We start from the raw sequence: 12,062 nt of genomic DNA, 5'->3' as shown, positions 1-12,062 counted from the left end.
TCAAGGAATAATAGAGATGTCATTCAACTAGTTGTCAATTGACATCACAAATGTTATTTTTTTTAAATGTTGAAAAGTTACTTAGTGTTGCTTTAAATCGTAATTATTGATACTGATGATCATGAAAATGAATCACATTTCCTGAGAAAAAAAATACAGAAGGTGAGTTTGTTAACTCATTCACTCCCAGCCATTTTCACTGGAGCAAGGCCAACAGAAAATTCTGTTCTATTACTATATAAACATGGAACCCACCAAAAGAAAGATTACTCTTTTCTTTCAGCAGGAAAAAAAGTAAGTTCGTATATTTTATAGCTTAGTTTGAGCAATTTTCCAATTTCTGATGAAAAAACAAGAGAAATTGAGCTTTTTGTAAAAGCATACGTTTCAAACATAACTTGGACTTTAACACAGCTATTTTTTGCTTTTGTGACATCCCAAACATCTGAATGTTTTTCTTCTACAAAATATCAAGACAAATAGAGCTTTTTATAGCAAAGTAACAATTTATTTACACATAACTAAACTATTGAACTGAGAGATGATGCGGCTGTATCGGCAGACGGGGTACATTTTTCCCTCATCACCGCCTGTCTGTCTCATCAAGATAAGATTTTTTTTTTTTTATCTTTCTTTTGTAGTGACCACTATGTCATAACAGAATTCACCTAGGAACTTGTGTCTCGCGCTTCTTACTTCTTCCAACCTCCGTTTCCTGACTATTTCTCCTCATTTCCTTACTATTTCTCCTCATTTCCTTTCACAGTCCGATAGGAGTTCTTACCAAATGCGCTAATGCCCTCCAGTGGCCAGTTTTATTGCTTTAAAATGGATTGCATCAGAACCTAGAGATGTCTCTTGTGTAAAAAAAAAACGTAAAAGTATAAATATGTTTTTGGGACACTGAAACAATTAAAAATAGAATGTATTTATATGTTTTTGGAGCAAATGAGTTTAATGACTGTCTTGGCTGAATTGTCCCTTTAAGGCACATATCCAATACACATAACAATGTGCAGCTCAAGCAGTGGTTGGGAATTAGTCGTCTTGCTAATACGGTCTCTTTCTCTGAATTACTTTTTAATTTACTTTCTGCCATCAATAGGATTAAGGTAGTCAAGAGTTTTGACTTATTCTATTCACTAACGAATACGAATAACTATAATTAATTCTCACGTGATCTGAACTCAATAGAGCATGTATTTTTTTACTTACCAGCGATAAAAGTTACTGTATAAAGACAAAAGTCTTAAAAACGTTCCGGTAAATTTATAGCATAGCTATAAAAATTTCAACATCACTACCACTGACAATGATAGACGTCCAATGATTGCTGCCGACCGCTCCCAGTCAAAATGGATTGTACATCTTTGTTATGTCTCTTAGCACCTTCATATGTACTGAAACATGCCGTGGTCTTTTTAGACAGAAAAGAAAATGTTTCCCTGACTGTTGATGTATCCTTGGCAGGTGAAACCCCTACTTCAGGTGACCCGTCAGGATGAGGAGATCCAGCTGAGAGAAGCGGAGCTGGTGAAAGCCAAGGAAAAAATTACCCGATTGGAGCAGGACTTCACCGACCTGGACAAGAAACACTCTATGGTGAGGCAACCTCATTTTTCTTTTAACAGAACGTCCTCACTCAATTAGCCTTACTTTCTAGCTGTTAGAGGAGAAAGCAGTGTTGACCGACCAGCTTCAGGCCGAAGCAGAGCTGTTCGCAGAGGCCGAGGAAATGCGGTCAAGGCTGGCTAGCCGCAAGCAGGAGCTAGAGGACGTCCTGACTGAGGTGGAGAGCCGCTTGGAGGAAGAGGAGGAGAGGGGCATACAGATGACCAACGAGAAGAAGAAAATGCAGCAGACTATTCAGGTGGGAATTATGAAAAACTAGGGCTGTCAAACGATTAAAATTTTTAATTGAGTTAATTACAGCTTAAAAATTAATCGTAATTAATCGCAATTTAAACCATCTATAAGATATGCCATATTTTTCTCTAAATTGTTGGAATGGAAAGATAAGACACAAAATGGATATATACATTCAACATACGGTACATAAGTACTGTATTTGTTTATTATAACAATAAATCAACAAGATGGCATTAACATTAACATTCTGTTAAAGCGATCCATGGATAGAAAGACTTGTAGTTCTTAAAAGATAAATGTTAGTACAAGTTATAGAAATTTTGTATTAAAACCCCTCTTAATGTTTTCGTTTTAATAAAATTTGTAAAATTTTCAATCAAAAAATAAACTAGTAGCCCGCTATTGTTGATGTCAATGATTACACAATGCTCATGGGTGCTGAGGCCCATAAAATCAGTCGCACCCAAGCGCCAGCAGAGGGCGACAAAACTCCAAAAAACACTGTGCTGTCATTTTAATCTGTTTGAGCGGGGCATGTGCGTTAATTGTGTCAAATATTTTAACGTGATTAATTTAAAAAAATAATTACCGCCCGTTAACGTGATAATTTTGACAGCCCTATGAAAAACACAAGTCTCAGACCAGTGGCAGATGTTGGTCTTTCAAAGTGTGTCCTCCTGTTAGTGATTTGTGACATTGGCGGTGCACAGCGGCACCCGCTGCTCGGTGGGGAAATTAAAAGGACCCACGTATAGAAAGACTTGTAGTTCTTAAAAGATAAATGTTATTATGAGTTAAAATAATTTGATATTGAAACCCCTCTTGATGTTTTCGTTTTCATACAATTTGTAAAATTAGTTTAACTAGCAGGTCCCCACTGTTGACGTCACTGGGTTAGGCTGCCGGGCTTCTAGCGTACGACTCTAGTGACATAAATATGTCATGTTTTCAACCCTTTCAATTTGAACCTGATAGTAACATTAATGAGCGTGACAGCTCTGTCGATATTGCACAAAACGAGCAGCAAAAGCAAAATGAACAGGAAAGACGGGATGAAACGAGAAGAGTATGACAAAACTGTTTCGCCGGCATAACACCATACAAGAGGCGAATTTGACACGGTACTACTGTGCGCTTTCAGCTTGTTTTGTTTAGATGCATACAGACAGAACATACTAAAGATGCATTAATAAAATACTTCAATAAGGGTGGTTAAAATAACACTACGTAACTAATGTAGTCAACAGATCAACAATCTGCTTTGAAGGTACCGCAAGAAAGCACAATGCTTAAAAGTATGAGAGGGAAACACGAATGTGTTGGATGTCTCGCCGCATGGGAAGGAATTGCAGAACACTGGTAGTGTTTATCTAGTGACAGTGACAAACTAAGTCATCACCCCAAGCAACCATTGCGCGCATAAAACATGCCGGCCTCCGTAGGTCAAAACAAAATATTATACATTTTGAAATCAATGGCAATATTTTATGTGTTCCTAATAACATATTTTAGTAAAAGAGAACAATTGTGTCTTATTAGAGCCTACAAGTTTAAGTTCTCCAAACAGCAGCTACAATTAAAAAAAAAAAAACACCAGAAATACAAGCTCAATATTTCGCTAGTTGTTTTTGACAAAGTGTTGCTAAAATGATTATGAAAATCTCCGGTTCAACTCAGAACAACAGAATGAAAATTGGAAAAATGGATGTTAATACGACAAGGTCACTGATTTGCTCAATTTGCTATCAATCAAAACGAGATTCAGCTTCACACAGATCATTCAATCATCATGCAGAGAAGTAAAGCGTCCGGGCCAGCCGAGCCTCTCCCTTGCCCATAGACCCACAGCGACGCACATCGTAAAATGGGCGTGATAAACCCAGCTTTTAGTCAATGACTCGTGTCATTTCGATGTCTTGCTACAATGCACTCTTAACTCTGGAGATGCACAGTGTCCACAGTGTTTGAAAGACTGTGAAGCTGTGCAAATGAATGAAGTTGAGTGCGTTCACTGCGTTGTAGAGCGCATATAGTCAATGTAGTGCACACAATAGTATATATTTGATTTTGACATTGTTCCCTTGCAGTCTTAACGCAATCACCACAGTCTCAAATATTTATTCAGTTGCGCCACTAGGTGGTGGCCACACCCCCACTAAAAACTTAATAGCCACACCACTGGCAAGCAGAAAAACAGTACTTGAAATCCTAGAATATTTCTGAGCACCCTGTCTAAAAATATATATACCTTATATTATTGAACGAAAGAAAATAAAATCAATCTGTTTATCAAGAGAACAGTAGTAGTCTCTAAGTCATGTTTCTTTTAATTTATATTTTTACATATGACAGCCACTTAAGGAGTGGGAGAGTGTAATAGACTTGCAAAGAGCTTTACTAGTTTTGACTAAAACAGAATAGTTTTTGTTTTTGTTGTTGTGGGTTACAGTTGCACATATCGATACATAATTTAGCTTTGCAATTGGAAGACGGAGAGTCATTTTTCGAGTGTCCCAAACTTCAAGAAAGTGCATTTTATCACTTTCCTCAGCCTTGACATGTGTGTGTCTGTCCACCGAAGAGTATGCTATCACTTCGGCAGCACCTCCTAAATTTATCGAGTCTCTGGGGTCGTAGAATTTCTGCCTCATCAAAAAAAAAAAAAAAAAAAAAAAATGGAATAATGTTTAAAAGGTACTGGAAAAACGGGAAATATAGTCTTGAAAGTCCTTAAAAAGTACTTGAATTTGGCCATGAAAAAGGTGTACGATTCCCGCAGGGTTGTTTTTGGCAGGCCTTTTAATTTTCATCTTAGTGTTAGTCTTTTGGACGATCATACGTATTAGTCTTGGTAGTATTTTAGTAATCTTAAAATGTGTCTGTCTAGTTTTTCTTGACGAAAACTGAAGACTAATTTAGTCCAGTTTTGGTCAACGTTAACTAAAAAGGTATTTGTAAAATTAAAAAATTCAGCATAAGCCTAATGCTAACGCGAACGCTATAGTAAGGCTACGAGTTACATTTAGTGTGTGATGATCACTCAGCGTAGACCTTTAAAGGCTAAAGCAACATTGAATATTATCTCTGGCCAAGATAAGAACAAATCTTAACGTGTGTGCAAGCCTGGAGACGACACTGATGGAGGGGGCGCAGCACGTCACATGAGTGACACAACTACACACTACTACAATGCAGGCTAACGACACATGTGACGGAAACTGCGCATTTTCATCTCGTTCTCATCTGGTCAGATGAAAACTGGCATTAGTCTCGTTATGTTTTAGTCACCCAAAACACGTTTTTAGCTTATCATCATCTCGTCATGAAAAAATTGTTCGTTGACGAAATATTTTCGTTATAGTCATTGTCAACGAAATGACACTGCATCCCCGAGTATAAAACTGTTCTGAAGTATACTGTAATGCCTTAGAAACAAAATCAGACTACAATTGATCCCTATTGGGAATAATTTGCTTTTAGGACCTGGAGGAACAGCTGGAAGAGGAAGAAGGAGCCAGACAGCGCCTCCTGCTGGAGAAAGTGTCCCTCGAGACCAAAGTCAAAAGTCTGGAGAATGACATTCTGACTACAATCGAGCAGAAAGATCGCCTCGCCAAGGTTGGTGCCTTACGAAAACCTCCCGCTTGTCCGTGAAAAATTGGTGAAAATCGTGTGCTCGCGAGCAGGAAAAGAAGCAGGTGGAGGAGCGTCTGAGTGAAGTGACGGACCATCTTACCGAAGAAGAGGAAAAAAGCAAAAGTCTCAGCAAACTCAAGAACAAACAGGAGGCCGTCATCGCTGACTTAGAAGGTGAAAAACGGAAGAAATTTAACAGATTTGAAAGGCAAAGTCGACACCTTTATCATGTGAATGCCAGTGGAAGTCATCTTCAATAAATTGGAAAAAAAAAAGAATTTCATTTGTCTGATGTGTAATACTGGAGAACATTGTAAATAAAAGCCAGTATAGTAATACCAGGAAGTGTCAGACATTTTATCAATGCTGGTACTATTTTAAGCCAATCAAATGCGAGTATCCCAGATTGCTCGCTGTTCTTCATGATGTCATCAATACCCATTTTACCCATATTTCATGCACCTTTGCTCTAGTCTTCAGGTGTCAAACTCGCGGCCCAGGGGCCAGCTCCGGCCCACCAACTCATTTTGTGTGGCCCACAAATGTGAATTGTGTGCATCTACTTCATGTTTCCTGCTAAAATGACATTTACATTTTTGGAGTCCTCAATGACACATCATGGACTGCAGAAATCAGAGAATTATTATTTCCTTTTTTTTTTTTTTTTTTTTTTTTTTTTTTCCCCATTTTTTAGAAATTAGAATGTTTAAAAAATGAAGAAAATATTTTTTAAGAAATTAACATATTTGATTCAAAAAAGAATATTTAAAAATCAAAGCTTTTTTTCAAATTAATCAAATGTAAATATTTTTTTGAAAAAAAAAAATGAATTGCTATTAACAGGCTCAAAAAGATTAGGCAATTTTTAGGGCAACAATGTCTAAATGATTAATTGACTATCATAATAATTGTCAATTAGTCTATTAATTGTTGCAACCCTAGTTGGCAGACATAATGGCCAACTGAAAGAAACCACAACTACGATGTGGCCTGCGACAAAGATGAGTTTGACACCCCTGCTCTAGTCTCATCAGCGTGTATGTGCGTGGGTATAACTGAGATCACAAAATGGCTGCTCTCGTAAGCAGTTTTTGTTTAAACATTCCTAAGTGTAATCTATCCCTTTAAGGACTGAAAACATTTGTACGTGTGTTCAGATCGTCTAAAGCGAGAGGAGCAAGGTCGTATGGAGCAGGAGAAGTGGAAGAGGAGAATGGAAGGCGAGGCTTTGGAGGCGCAAGAGCAGCTGTCCGACATGGGCCTGATTTCCAACGAGCTGAAAGGGACTCTGAGCCAGAAGGAGAAAGAAATAACCGCTCTGCAGACTCGCTTAGAGGAGGAGAACGCGAGGCGCTCCGAAGCTCAGAGGTCAATGAGGGAGGCCTTGTCGCAGGTTTCGGAGCTGAAGGAGGAAGTGGAGAACGAGCGAGGCATGAGAGAGAGAGCGGAGAAGCAGAGGCGAGATCTCAGCGAGGAGCTGGAGGCTTTGAGGACTGAGCTGGAGGACACTCTTGACACCACCGCTGCCCAGCAGGAGCTCAGGTGGGATGGATAAACGCTACGTTCAACCCATTTTAACTATGAGGGAAAGAAGTGAACAGAGAAAAGAGGAAAAAAACAGGAAATAGAAGTAGAAAGTCTTTATTGTCATTGTACAGAGTACAAGGAGATTTAAACCTTCGCCAGAACATGCACCACATAAAACAAAAGCAAAAGTACAATAAAGCTAATATAAAAAAATAGTGTTTATAGGCATTTGCCCGTATAACATTCTGACCTTAAGCCAAAATTTCACGATATTGCAATTACAGCCCTGAAATGTGTTAAAGATACCTGGGTTTGAAAAAAAAAACACTTTTCCATTGAACAGGATTTTTACATTTCAAAACATATTAGCAAATTGGAACATAAATTTAATGTTAAGATAAATTAAACTAACAAAATATTGTAAATAAAATTAAAATAAATGCAGTCCTTTAGGTGAGCCTAAACCCACAGCCACAGCTCAAAATTATTACCATCAAAACAAAAATAATTAAACTATTTTCTATAAAAAGCGAATGTTTATGACTCGTATCATATTTACAGTATAAACACACTCGCTTCTCAACACACAGTTGCCAGAGGGGGAAAAAAAACACGTTTTACCACCGCTAGACACACTAAACATGCTGGATTTAACTCATAGCTGTTGGGAAACGTTCATGACTGTTTTTACTAACCTTTAATTTTGTTTAAATGCAAATCATATTGGAGGTATTGCCTCCTCGGCAGCCAACCTCGGCAAACATCTTTTTACATGTTGATTGGCCCTCCTCTATGCTTCAGCCAAGTTTAACTTTTCTGTAGCCGAAGTATTCCCATACCGTCTATTTCGTTTTCTTTGATAGGGAAAAAAGTTCTGGAGTTTCACCTCCGGCCATCGTGTAGCACAGCTGACTCACTGACACTAAGCAACAACCAATGGGTAAGGATTAAGCCTTAAAGCTGCAGGCGAGGGATTTCTCCATTTTTGGGACATAAAAAATAGCTAATATTTAGGGACGGTATCACGGAAAATTTTTGCGGTTTTGAGACCTTGACGTTTTCTTACCATGGTATACCTTGAAACCGGTAATCGACACGTCTAGTGTACAGTACACAGATTGGGAATAAAGTGATCAAGTGACAAGCAGCAAGTGGTGATGTATTGGCAATATAACAGTCCGTATATGCTAATTTACAGTACTCATACTAGGAGGGAGATAGCTAACTTGATATGATTGTGATAATTTGTGCAGAGGTATGGCAGTAACAGTGCAAAAATGCTATAATGTACCTGTGTAAATATTGCATATGCAGTACTTAAACTATGCAGTACCCAAATTGAGACAGATGTCTGACAACATATTAGTGAGATTACATGTGTGTTGTGGCATTAGCAGTGCAATGTCATTGACATTTCAGTGCAAACTTGAATATGGTGACTGCTTTTGGAAAGAAACTCACTGTCTGTTTGTTTTTTGCTGTTATGGCCCTGTAGCGCCTGCCAAAGGGCAACAGGTTGAAGAGATGCCCTCTTGTGCAGTGGTCCCCAAACTTTTATGCACCGCGGACCGGTGTCACATAGGCCTTTTTTCCAGTGTGTGGTAGAAAATGTCAGTAAATATAAAACAACACAATAGGTCTAAAAACAAACATAAAATGCAGGGGAAATTTGATTCCCCATGCGCTGAATCAACCTTTTTTTAACAGCGGCCTCTCATATAACTTGATGGCAAATATCCTTGGTCGCAAGCGTAATGAGTCAACTCCTATTGTGAAAGGTTTCTTGGCTTTAGCAATACGGTTCGCCACGAGGTATGATGCTCTCAGTGCTCCAGTTAGTTGCCTCCTTTGCTAGCTTTTAGCCAAATATTATACAGAATGGACTTTTAGGTGCCTCTTCTGGCTCAGCAGCTGGCCTTTTCACCGTAAAAAAGCTGTCCAAAGACATCGCCGCCCGCAGCACACATCAACAGCAGCTAACGTTACTGTTTACATTGACTGACGCTAGGCTGCACATACCCCAGTAAGGGTGGCCAACCACTAGAGGGCGACGTACACACATCTCTACTCTGATCAGTATAGATGGGTCGAGAGGCCAGATTGCGGTCGTTAACAAATTATTCATTATTTCTCTGCGGCCCGGTAGCAAATGCGCCACGGACCAGTTCTTGTCCCCGGCCCGGTGGTTGGGGATCACTGCTCTAGTGAACAAAAAAGGATTGTAAATATAGGGCGGCCCGAAAGTAGTTCTAGACTTTTACTTTTACTTGTTTTATTACGTTTACACATATGCTTAACACGGAGATACTCTTCAAAGCTTTTCAGCACACTGTGGCTTAGATACGGTGACAGTGTCCCTGTTTTTGGCCCACCTTGTAAATGCTAACTATCTACAAGTAGCGTTGCAAGCTCATTACAACTTCATTTACGAAGATAAAAGATCAGGTTTTGAAATTATTTATTTTTCAAGTGTTTACTTGTGAAGTTGCTTAGTAATAACATTGTATTGACATAGTAATAGCATTGTAACAAATGTGTGATTGTTCATTTACCCCTCTCATGCAAAATGGATTAGATGTCTAGCGTCGACAATGGCAGAAAAATGACCTGTGAGCATTCGTGATGCAACACAATGGAAATCTAGCAATACGTTATCAAATGGATTATTCCGTGGGGATGAGTTGTTACATTTTGTTTCTTTGAGATTTGGAGTTTGATAGCACAAATGAGATGAGAGAAAACTATTATGACTTTAATTCCAGAATGAAAATAGCATCGAGTTTGTTAAACAGTTAACAAAACAAAAAAATGTTAAAACATATTGGAGCATTTCTCAGTCTGTTTTTCTAACTGGCACATTTAAAAATTAGGAGGGACAAAAAAATCATTGATCGTAATTTTTTAGGAGAAAAAATATGTAATTTTGAGGCCATATTTTCCCAGCCCTCGTATTAAGAAAACCTTTCATTCGCGCAGGTCTCGTCGAGAGGCAGAGTTAAATGACCTGCAGCGTTGCGTAGAAGACGAGACACGTCGCCACGAGGCACAACTGTCGGAGCTCCGAGTCAAGCACAGTGCCACCATAGACAATCTTCAGGAGCAGCTGGACAACAGCAAGAGAGTGAGAAGAAAAAAAAATAAACATTGTTTGCTATGGAAAACAGCACACATTTCTAAATTTGGACTTCCTGCGTCCAGGCACGTCAGTCCTTAGAGAAGGCCAAGGTTGTCCTGGAAGAAGAGAAAATTAGTCTAACCTCAGAGCTGAAGACCCTCCAGGCCAGTCGCACAGAGAGCGACAGAGGACGGAAGAGAGCTGAAAGTCAGCTGCAGGAACTCACCGTCCGCCTCGCTCAGGCCGACCAGGAGAGGGAAGAGCGAGAAGAAAGAATGCAAAAACTGCAGGTGCAAAGAGAAAAAAAAATGAACCTTTCCTTTTCCTTCAAGTCATTTTAGCAATGATTCCATCATGTTTTCACTCTGTCTTCTTCCAGGGAGAAATTGAGTCTCTCTCCAGCAATTTGTCAACCTTTGACAGCAAATCCCTGCGTCTCTCTAAAGAAGTCTCAAGCTTGGAGAGCCAGCTTCATGATGCGCAGGTAATACATAATGCACATTTTTAGTGGATGAAACTCCACCCACCACTCTTTTTTTTTTTTTTTTTTGTCCACCCTCCAGGACCTACTGCAGGAGGAAACTCGCCAGAAGTTGTCTCTGGCCGCCCGAGTAAGAGCGTTGGAGGAGGAGAAGAATGGATTGACGGACAGGTTGGAGGAGGAAGAAGAGAAATCCAGAGAGATGACTCGGCAGATACAGACTCACAATCAGCAGGTAGGCCTCATTGATCAGACCTGAATTGAGCTCAGATATAAAACTGGAATCTAGTAATACATTGATTTAAACAAAAAAAAAAAATTTAAATGGGGCTTAGCAAGGCAAAGGCCCATATAGTAAAATTTTTTGGAAAGGCATGTCTTTGGCGTGCCACACAGCCCAAACCGTTGGATCGACCGTCACTGTTCAAATATCGAAATGACCGGAATTTTCGCGCGACGCAGGGAATTTTTCGAATGACCCCCTCAAAACTTTCCGTTCGCCCATAAACACTTGTTTGTTTTTTTTTAAATAAAACATTTTTCGAAATGTATCGAGCCCTAAAATTTTGACCAAATTGCATAATTTACAGATAAAAATTGATTTCTAATGGAATGCCATTGACGGCCATGTCATTCTATTCATTTGTAATGGCAAACATTTCCCCTTCTTTTGCAATGGCAGGAAAACACAGGTGGTTGTGATTACTTTGACCGCTTACCATTACAGCCCATTGACATTCAACTGGGCCCATATCAGTCAATGCCTTTGACGGCCATGTACTTCCAAATTTCCTATTGATTTTCAATGGCAGAAAAACCTGTGTGGTTGTGATTTTTGACCAAAAAAATTCACAATTACAGCCCATGACAGTTGATTACAGCCCATAACATTCAACTGGCGCCCAAGTAAGTCGATGCCATTGAGAGCCATGCAACAGAACGTGTCCCCGAAATGTCTCCAAATGAAAAGGAAATAACTTGACATCAACAGGACGTGGCCCCAAAATGTCTCCAAATCAACAGGAAGTGGCCCGAGATCTATGATCTATCAACTGATAGATCTGTATCTACCACAGCAAAGCCCATTGTAATTTCTACAGAAATTGCAGTTTCTCATTTACATAAGTTTGTCCGCTTGACTAGCAATAACAATTAGATAAAAAGTTAGCTTTTCTCCTGAGAACACACAAACAGTTGTACAGATTTGCAACCATGCTACCTGAAACAAAAGTCAAGTAGGTAACTACAGTTCTATGAATCCTGAATGACCGCCATAGCGTTCCGTCACGCTGAATATTTGTGTTCACGCGAGGAGGTTCAGTTGGGACCAGAACTTAAACCTTTTACAGGGGTTATCCCAGGGTAACAGGTGAACTTCTTTGGCATTATTACTCACACTGTGTACGCACAAAGGGATCATTCAGTGCTTACAGC

At 39.3% G+C, this 12,062-nt stretch overlaps 1 protein-coding gene across 7 annotated transcripts in view; it reads left to right on the top strand.

Annotated features, from left to right (window-relative positions):
• Nucleotides 1-12,062, top strand: part of myh14 (myosin, heavy chain 14, non-muscle) — a 119,491-nt gene that overhangs the window by 81,262 nt on the left and 26,167 nt on the right. For all 7 annotated transcript variants that reach the window (XM_057833893.1, XM_057833891.1, XM_057833890.1 and 4 more), the window contains 9 exons: nt 1,471-1,602; nt 1,664-1,870; nt 5,350-5,487; nt 5,556-5,679; nt 6,663-7,047; nt 10,009-10,153; nt 10,231-10,437; nt 10,527-10,631; nt 10,711-10,863. In XM_057833893.1, the coding sequence (XP_057689876.1) occupies nt 1,471-1,602; nt 1,664-1,870; nt 5,350-5,487; nt 5,556-5,679; nt 6,663-7,047; nt 10,009-10,153; nt 10,231-10,437; nt 10,527-10,631; nt 10,711-10,863 (1,596 nt within the window). The remainder of the gene's footprint in view (nt 1-1,470; nt 1,603-1,663; nt 1,871-5,349; nt 5,488-5,555; nt 5,680-6,662; nt 7,048-10,008; nt 10,154-10,230; nt 10,438-10,526; nt 10,632-10,710; nt 10,864-12,062) is intronic.

This window comes from Corythoichthys intestinalis, chromosome 4 (assembly GCF_030265065.1).
Source record: "Corythoichthys intestinalis isolate RoL2023-P3 chromosome 4, ASM3026506v1, whole genome shotgun sequence".
NCBI classification, from domain to species: domain Eukaryota; kingdom Metazoa; phylum Chordata; class Actinopteri; order Syngnathiformes; family Syngnathidae; genus Corythoichthys; species Corythoichthys intestinalis.
This window is presented reverse-complemented; position numbering and strand designations above follow the sequence as displayed.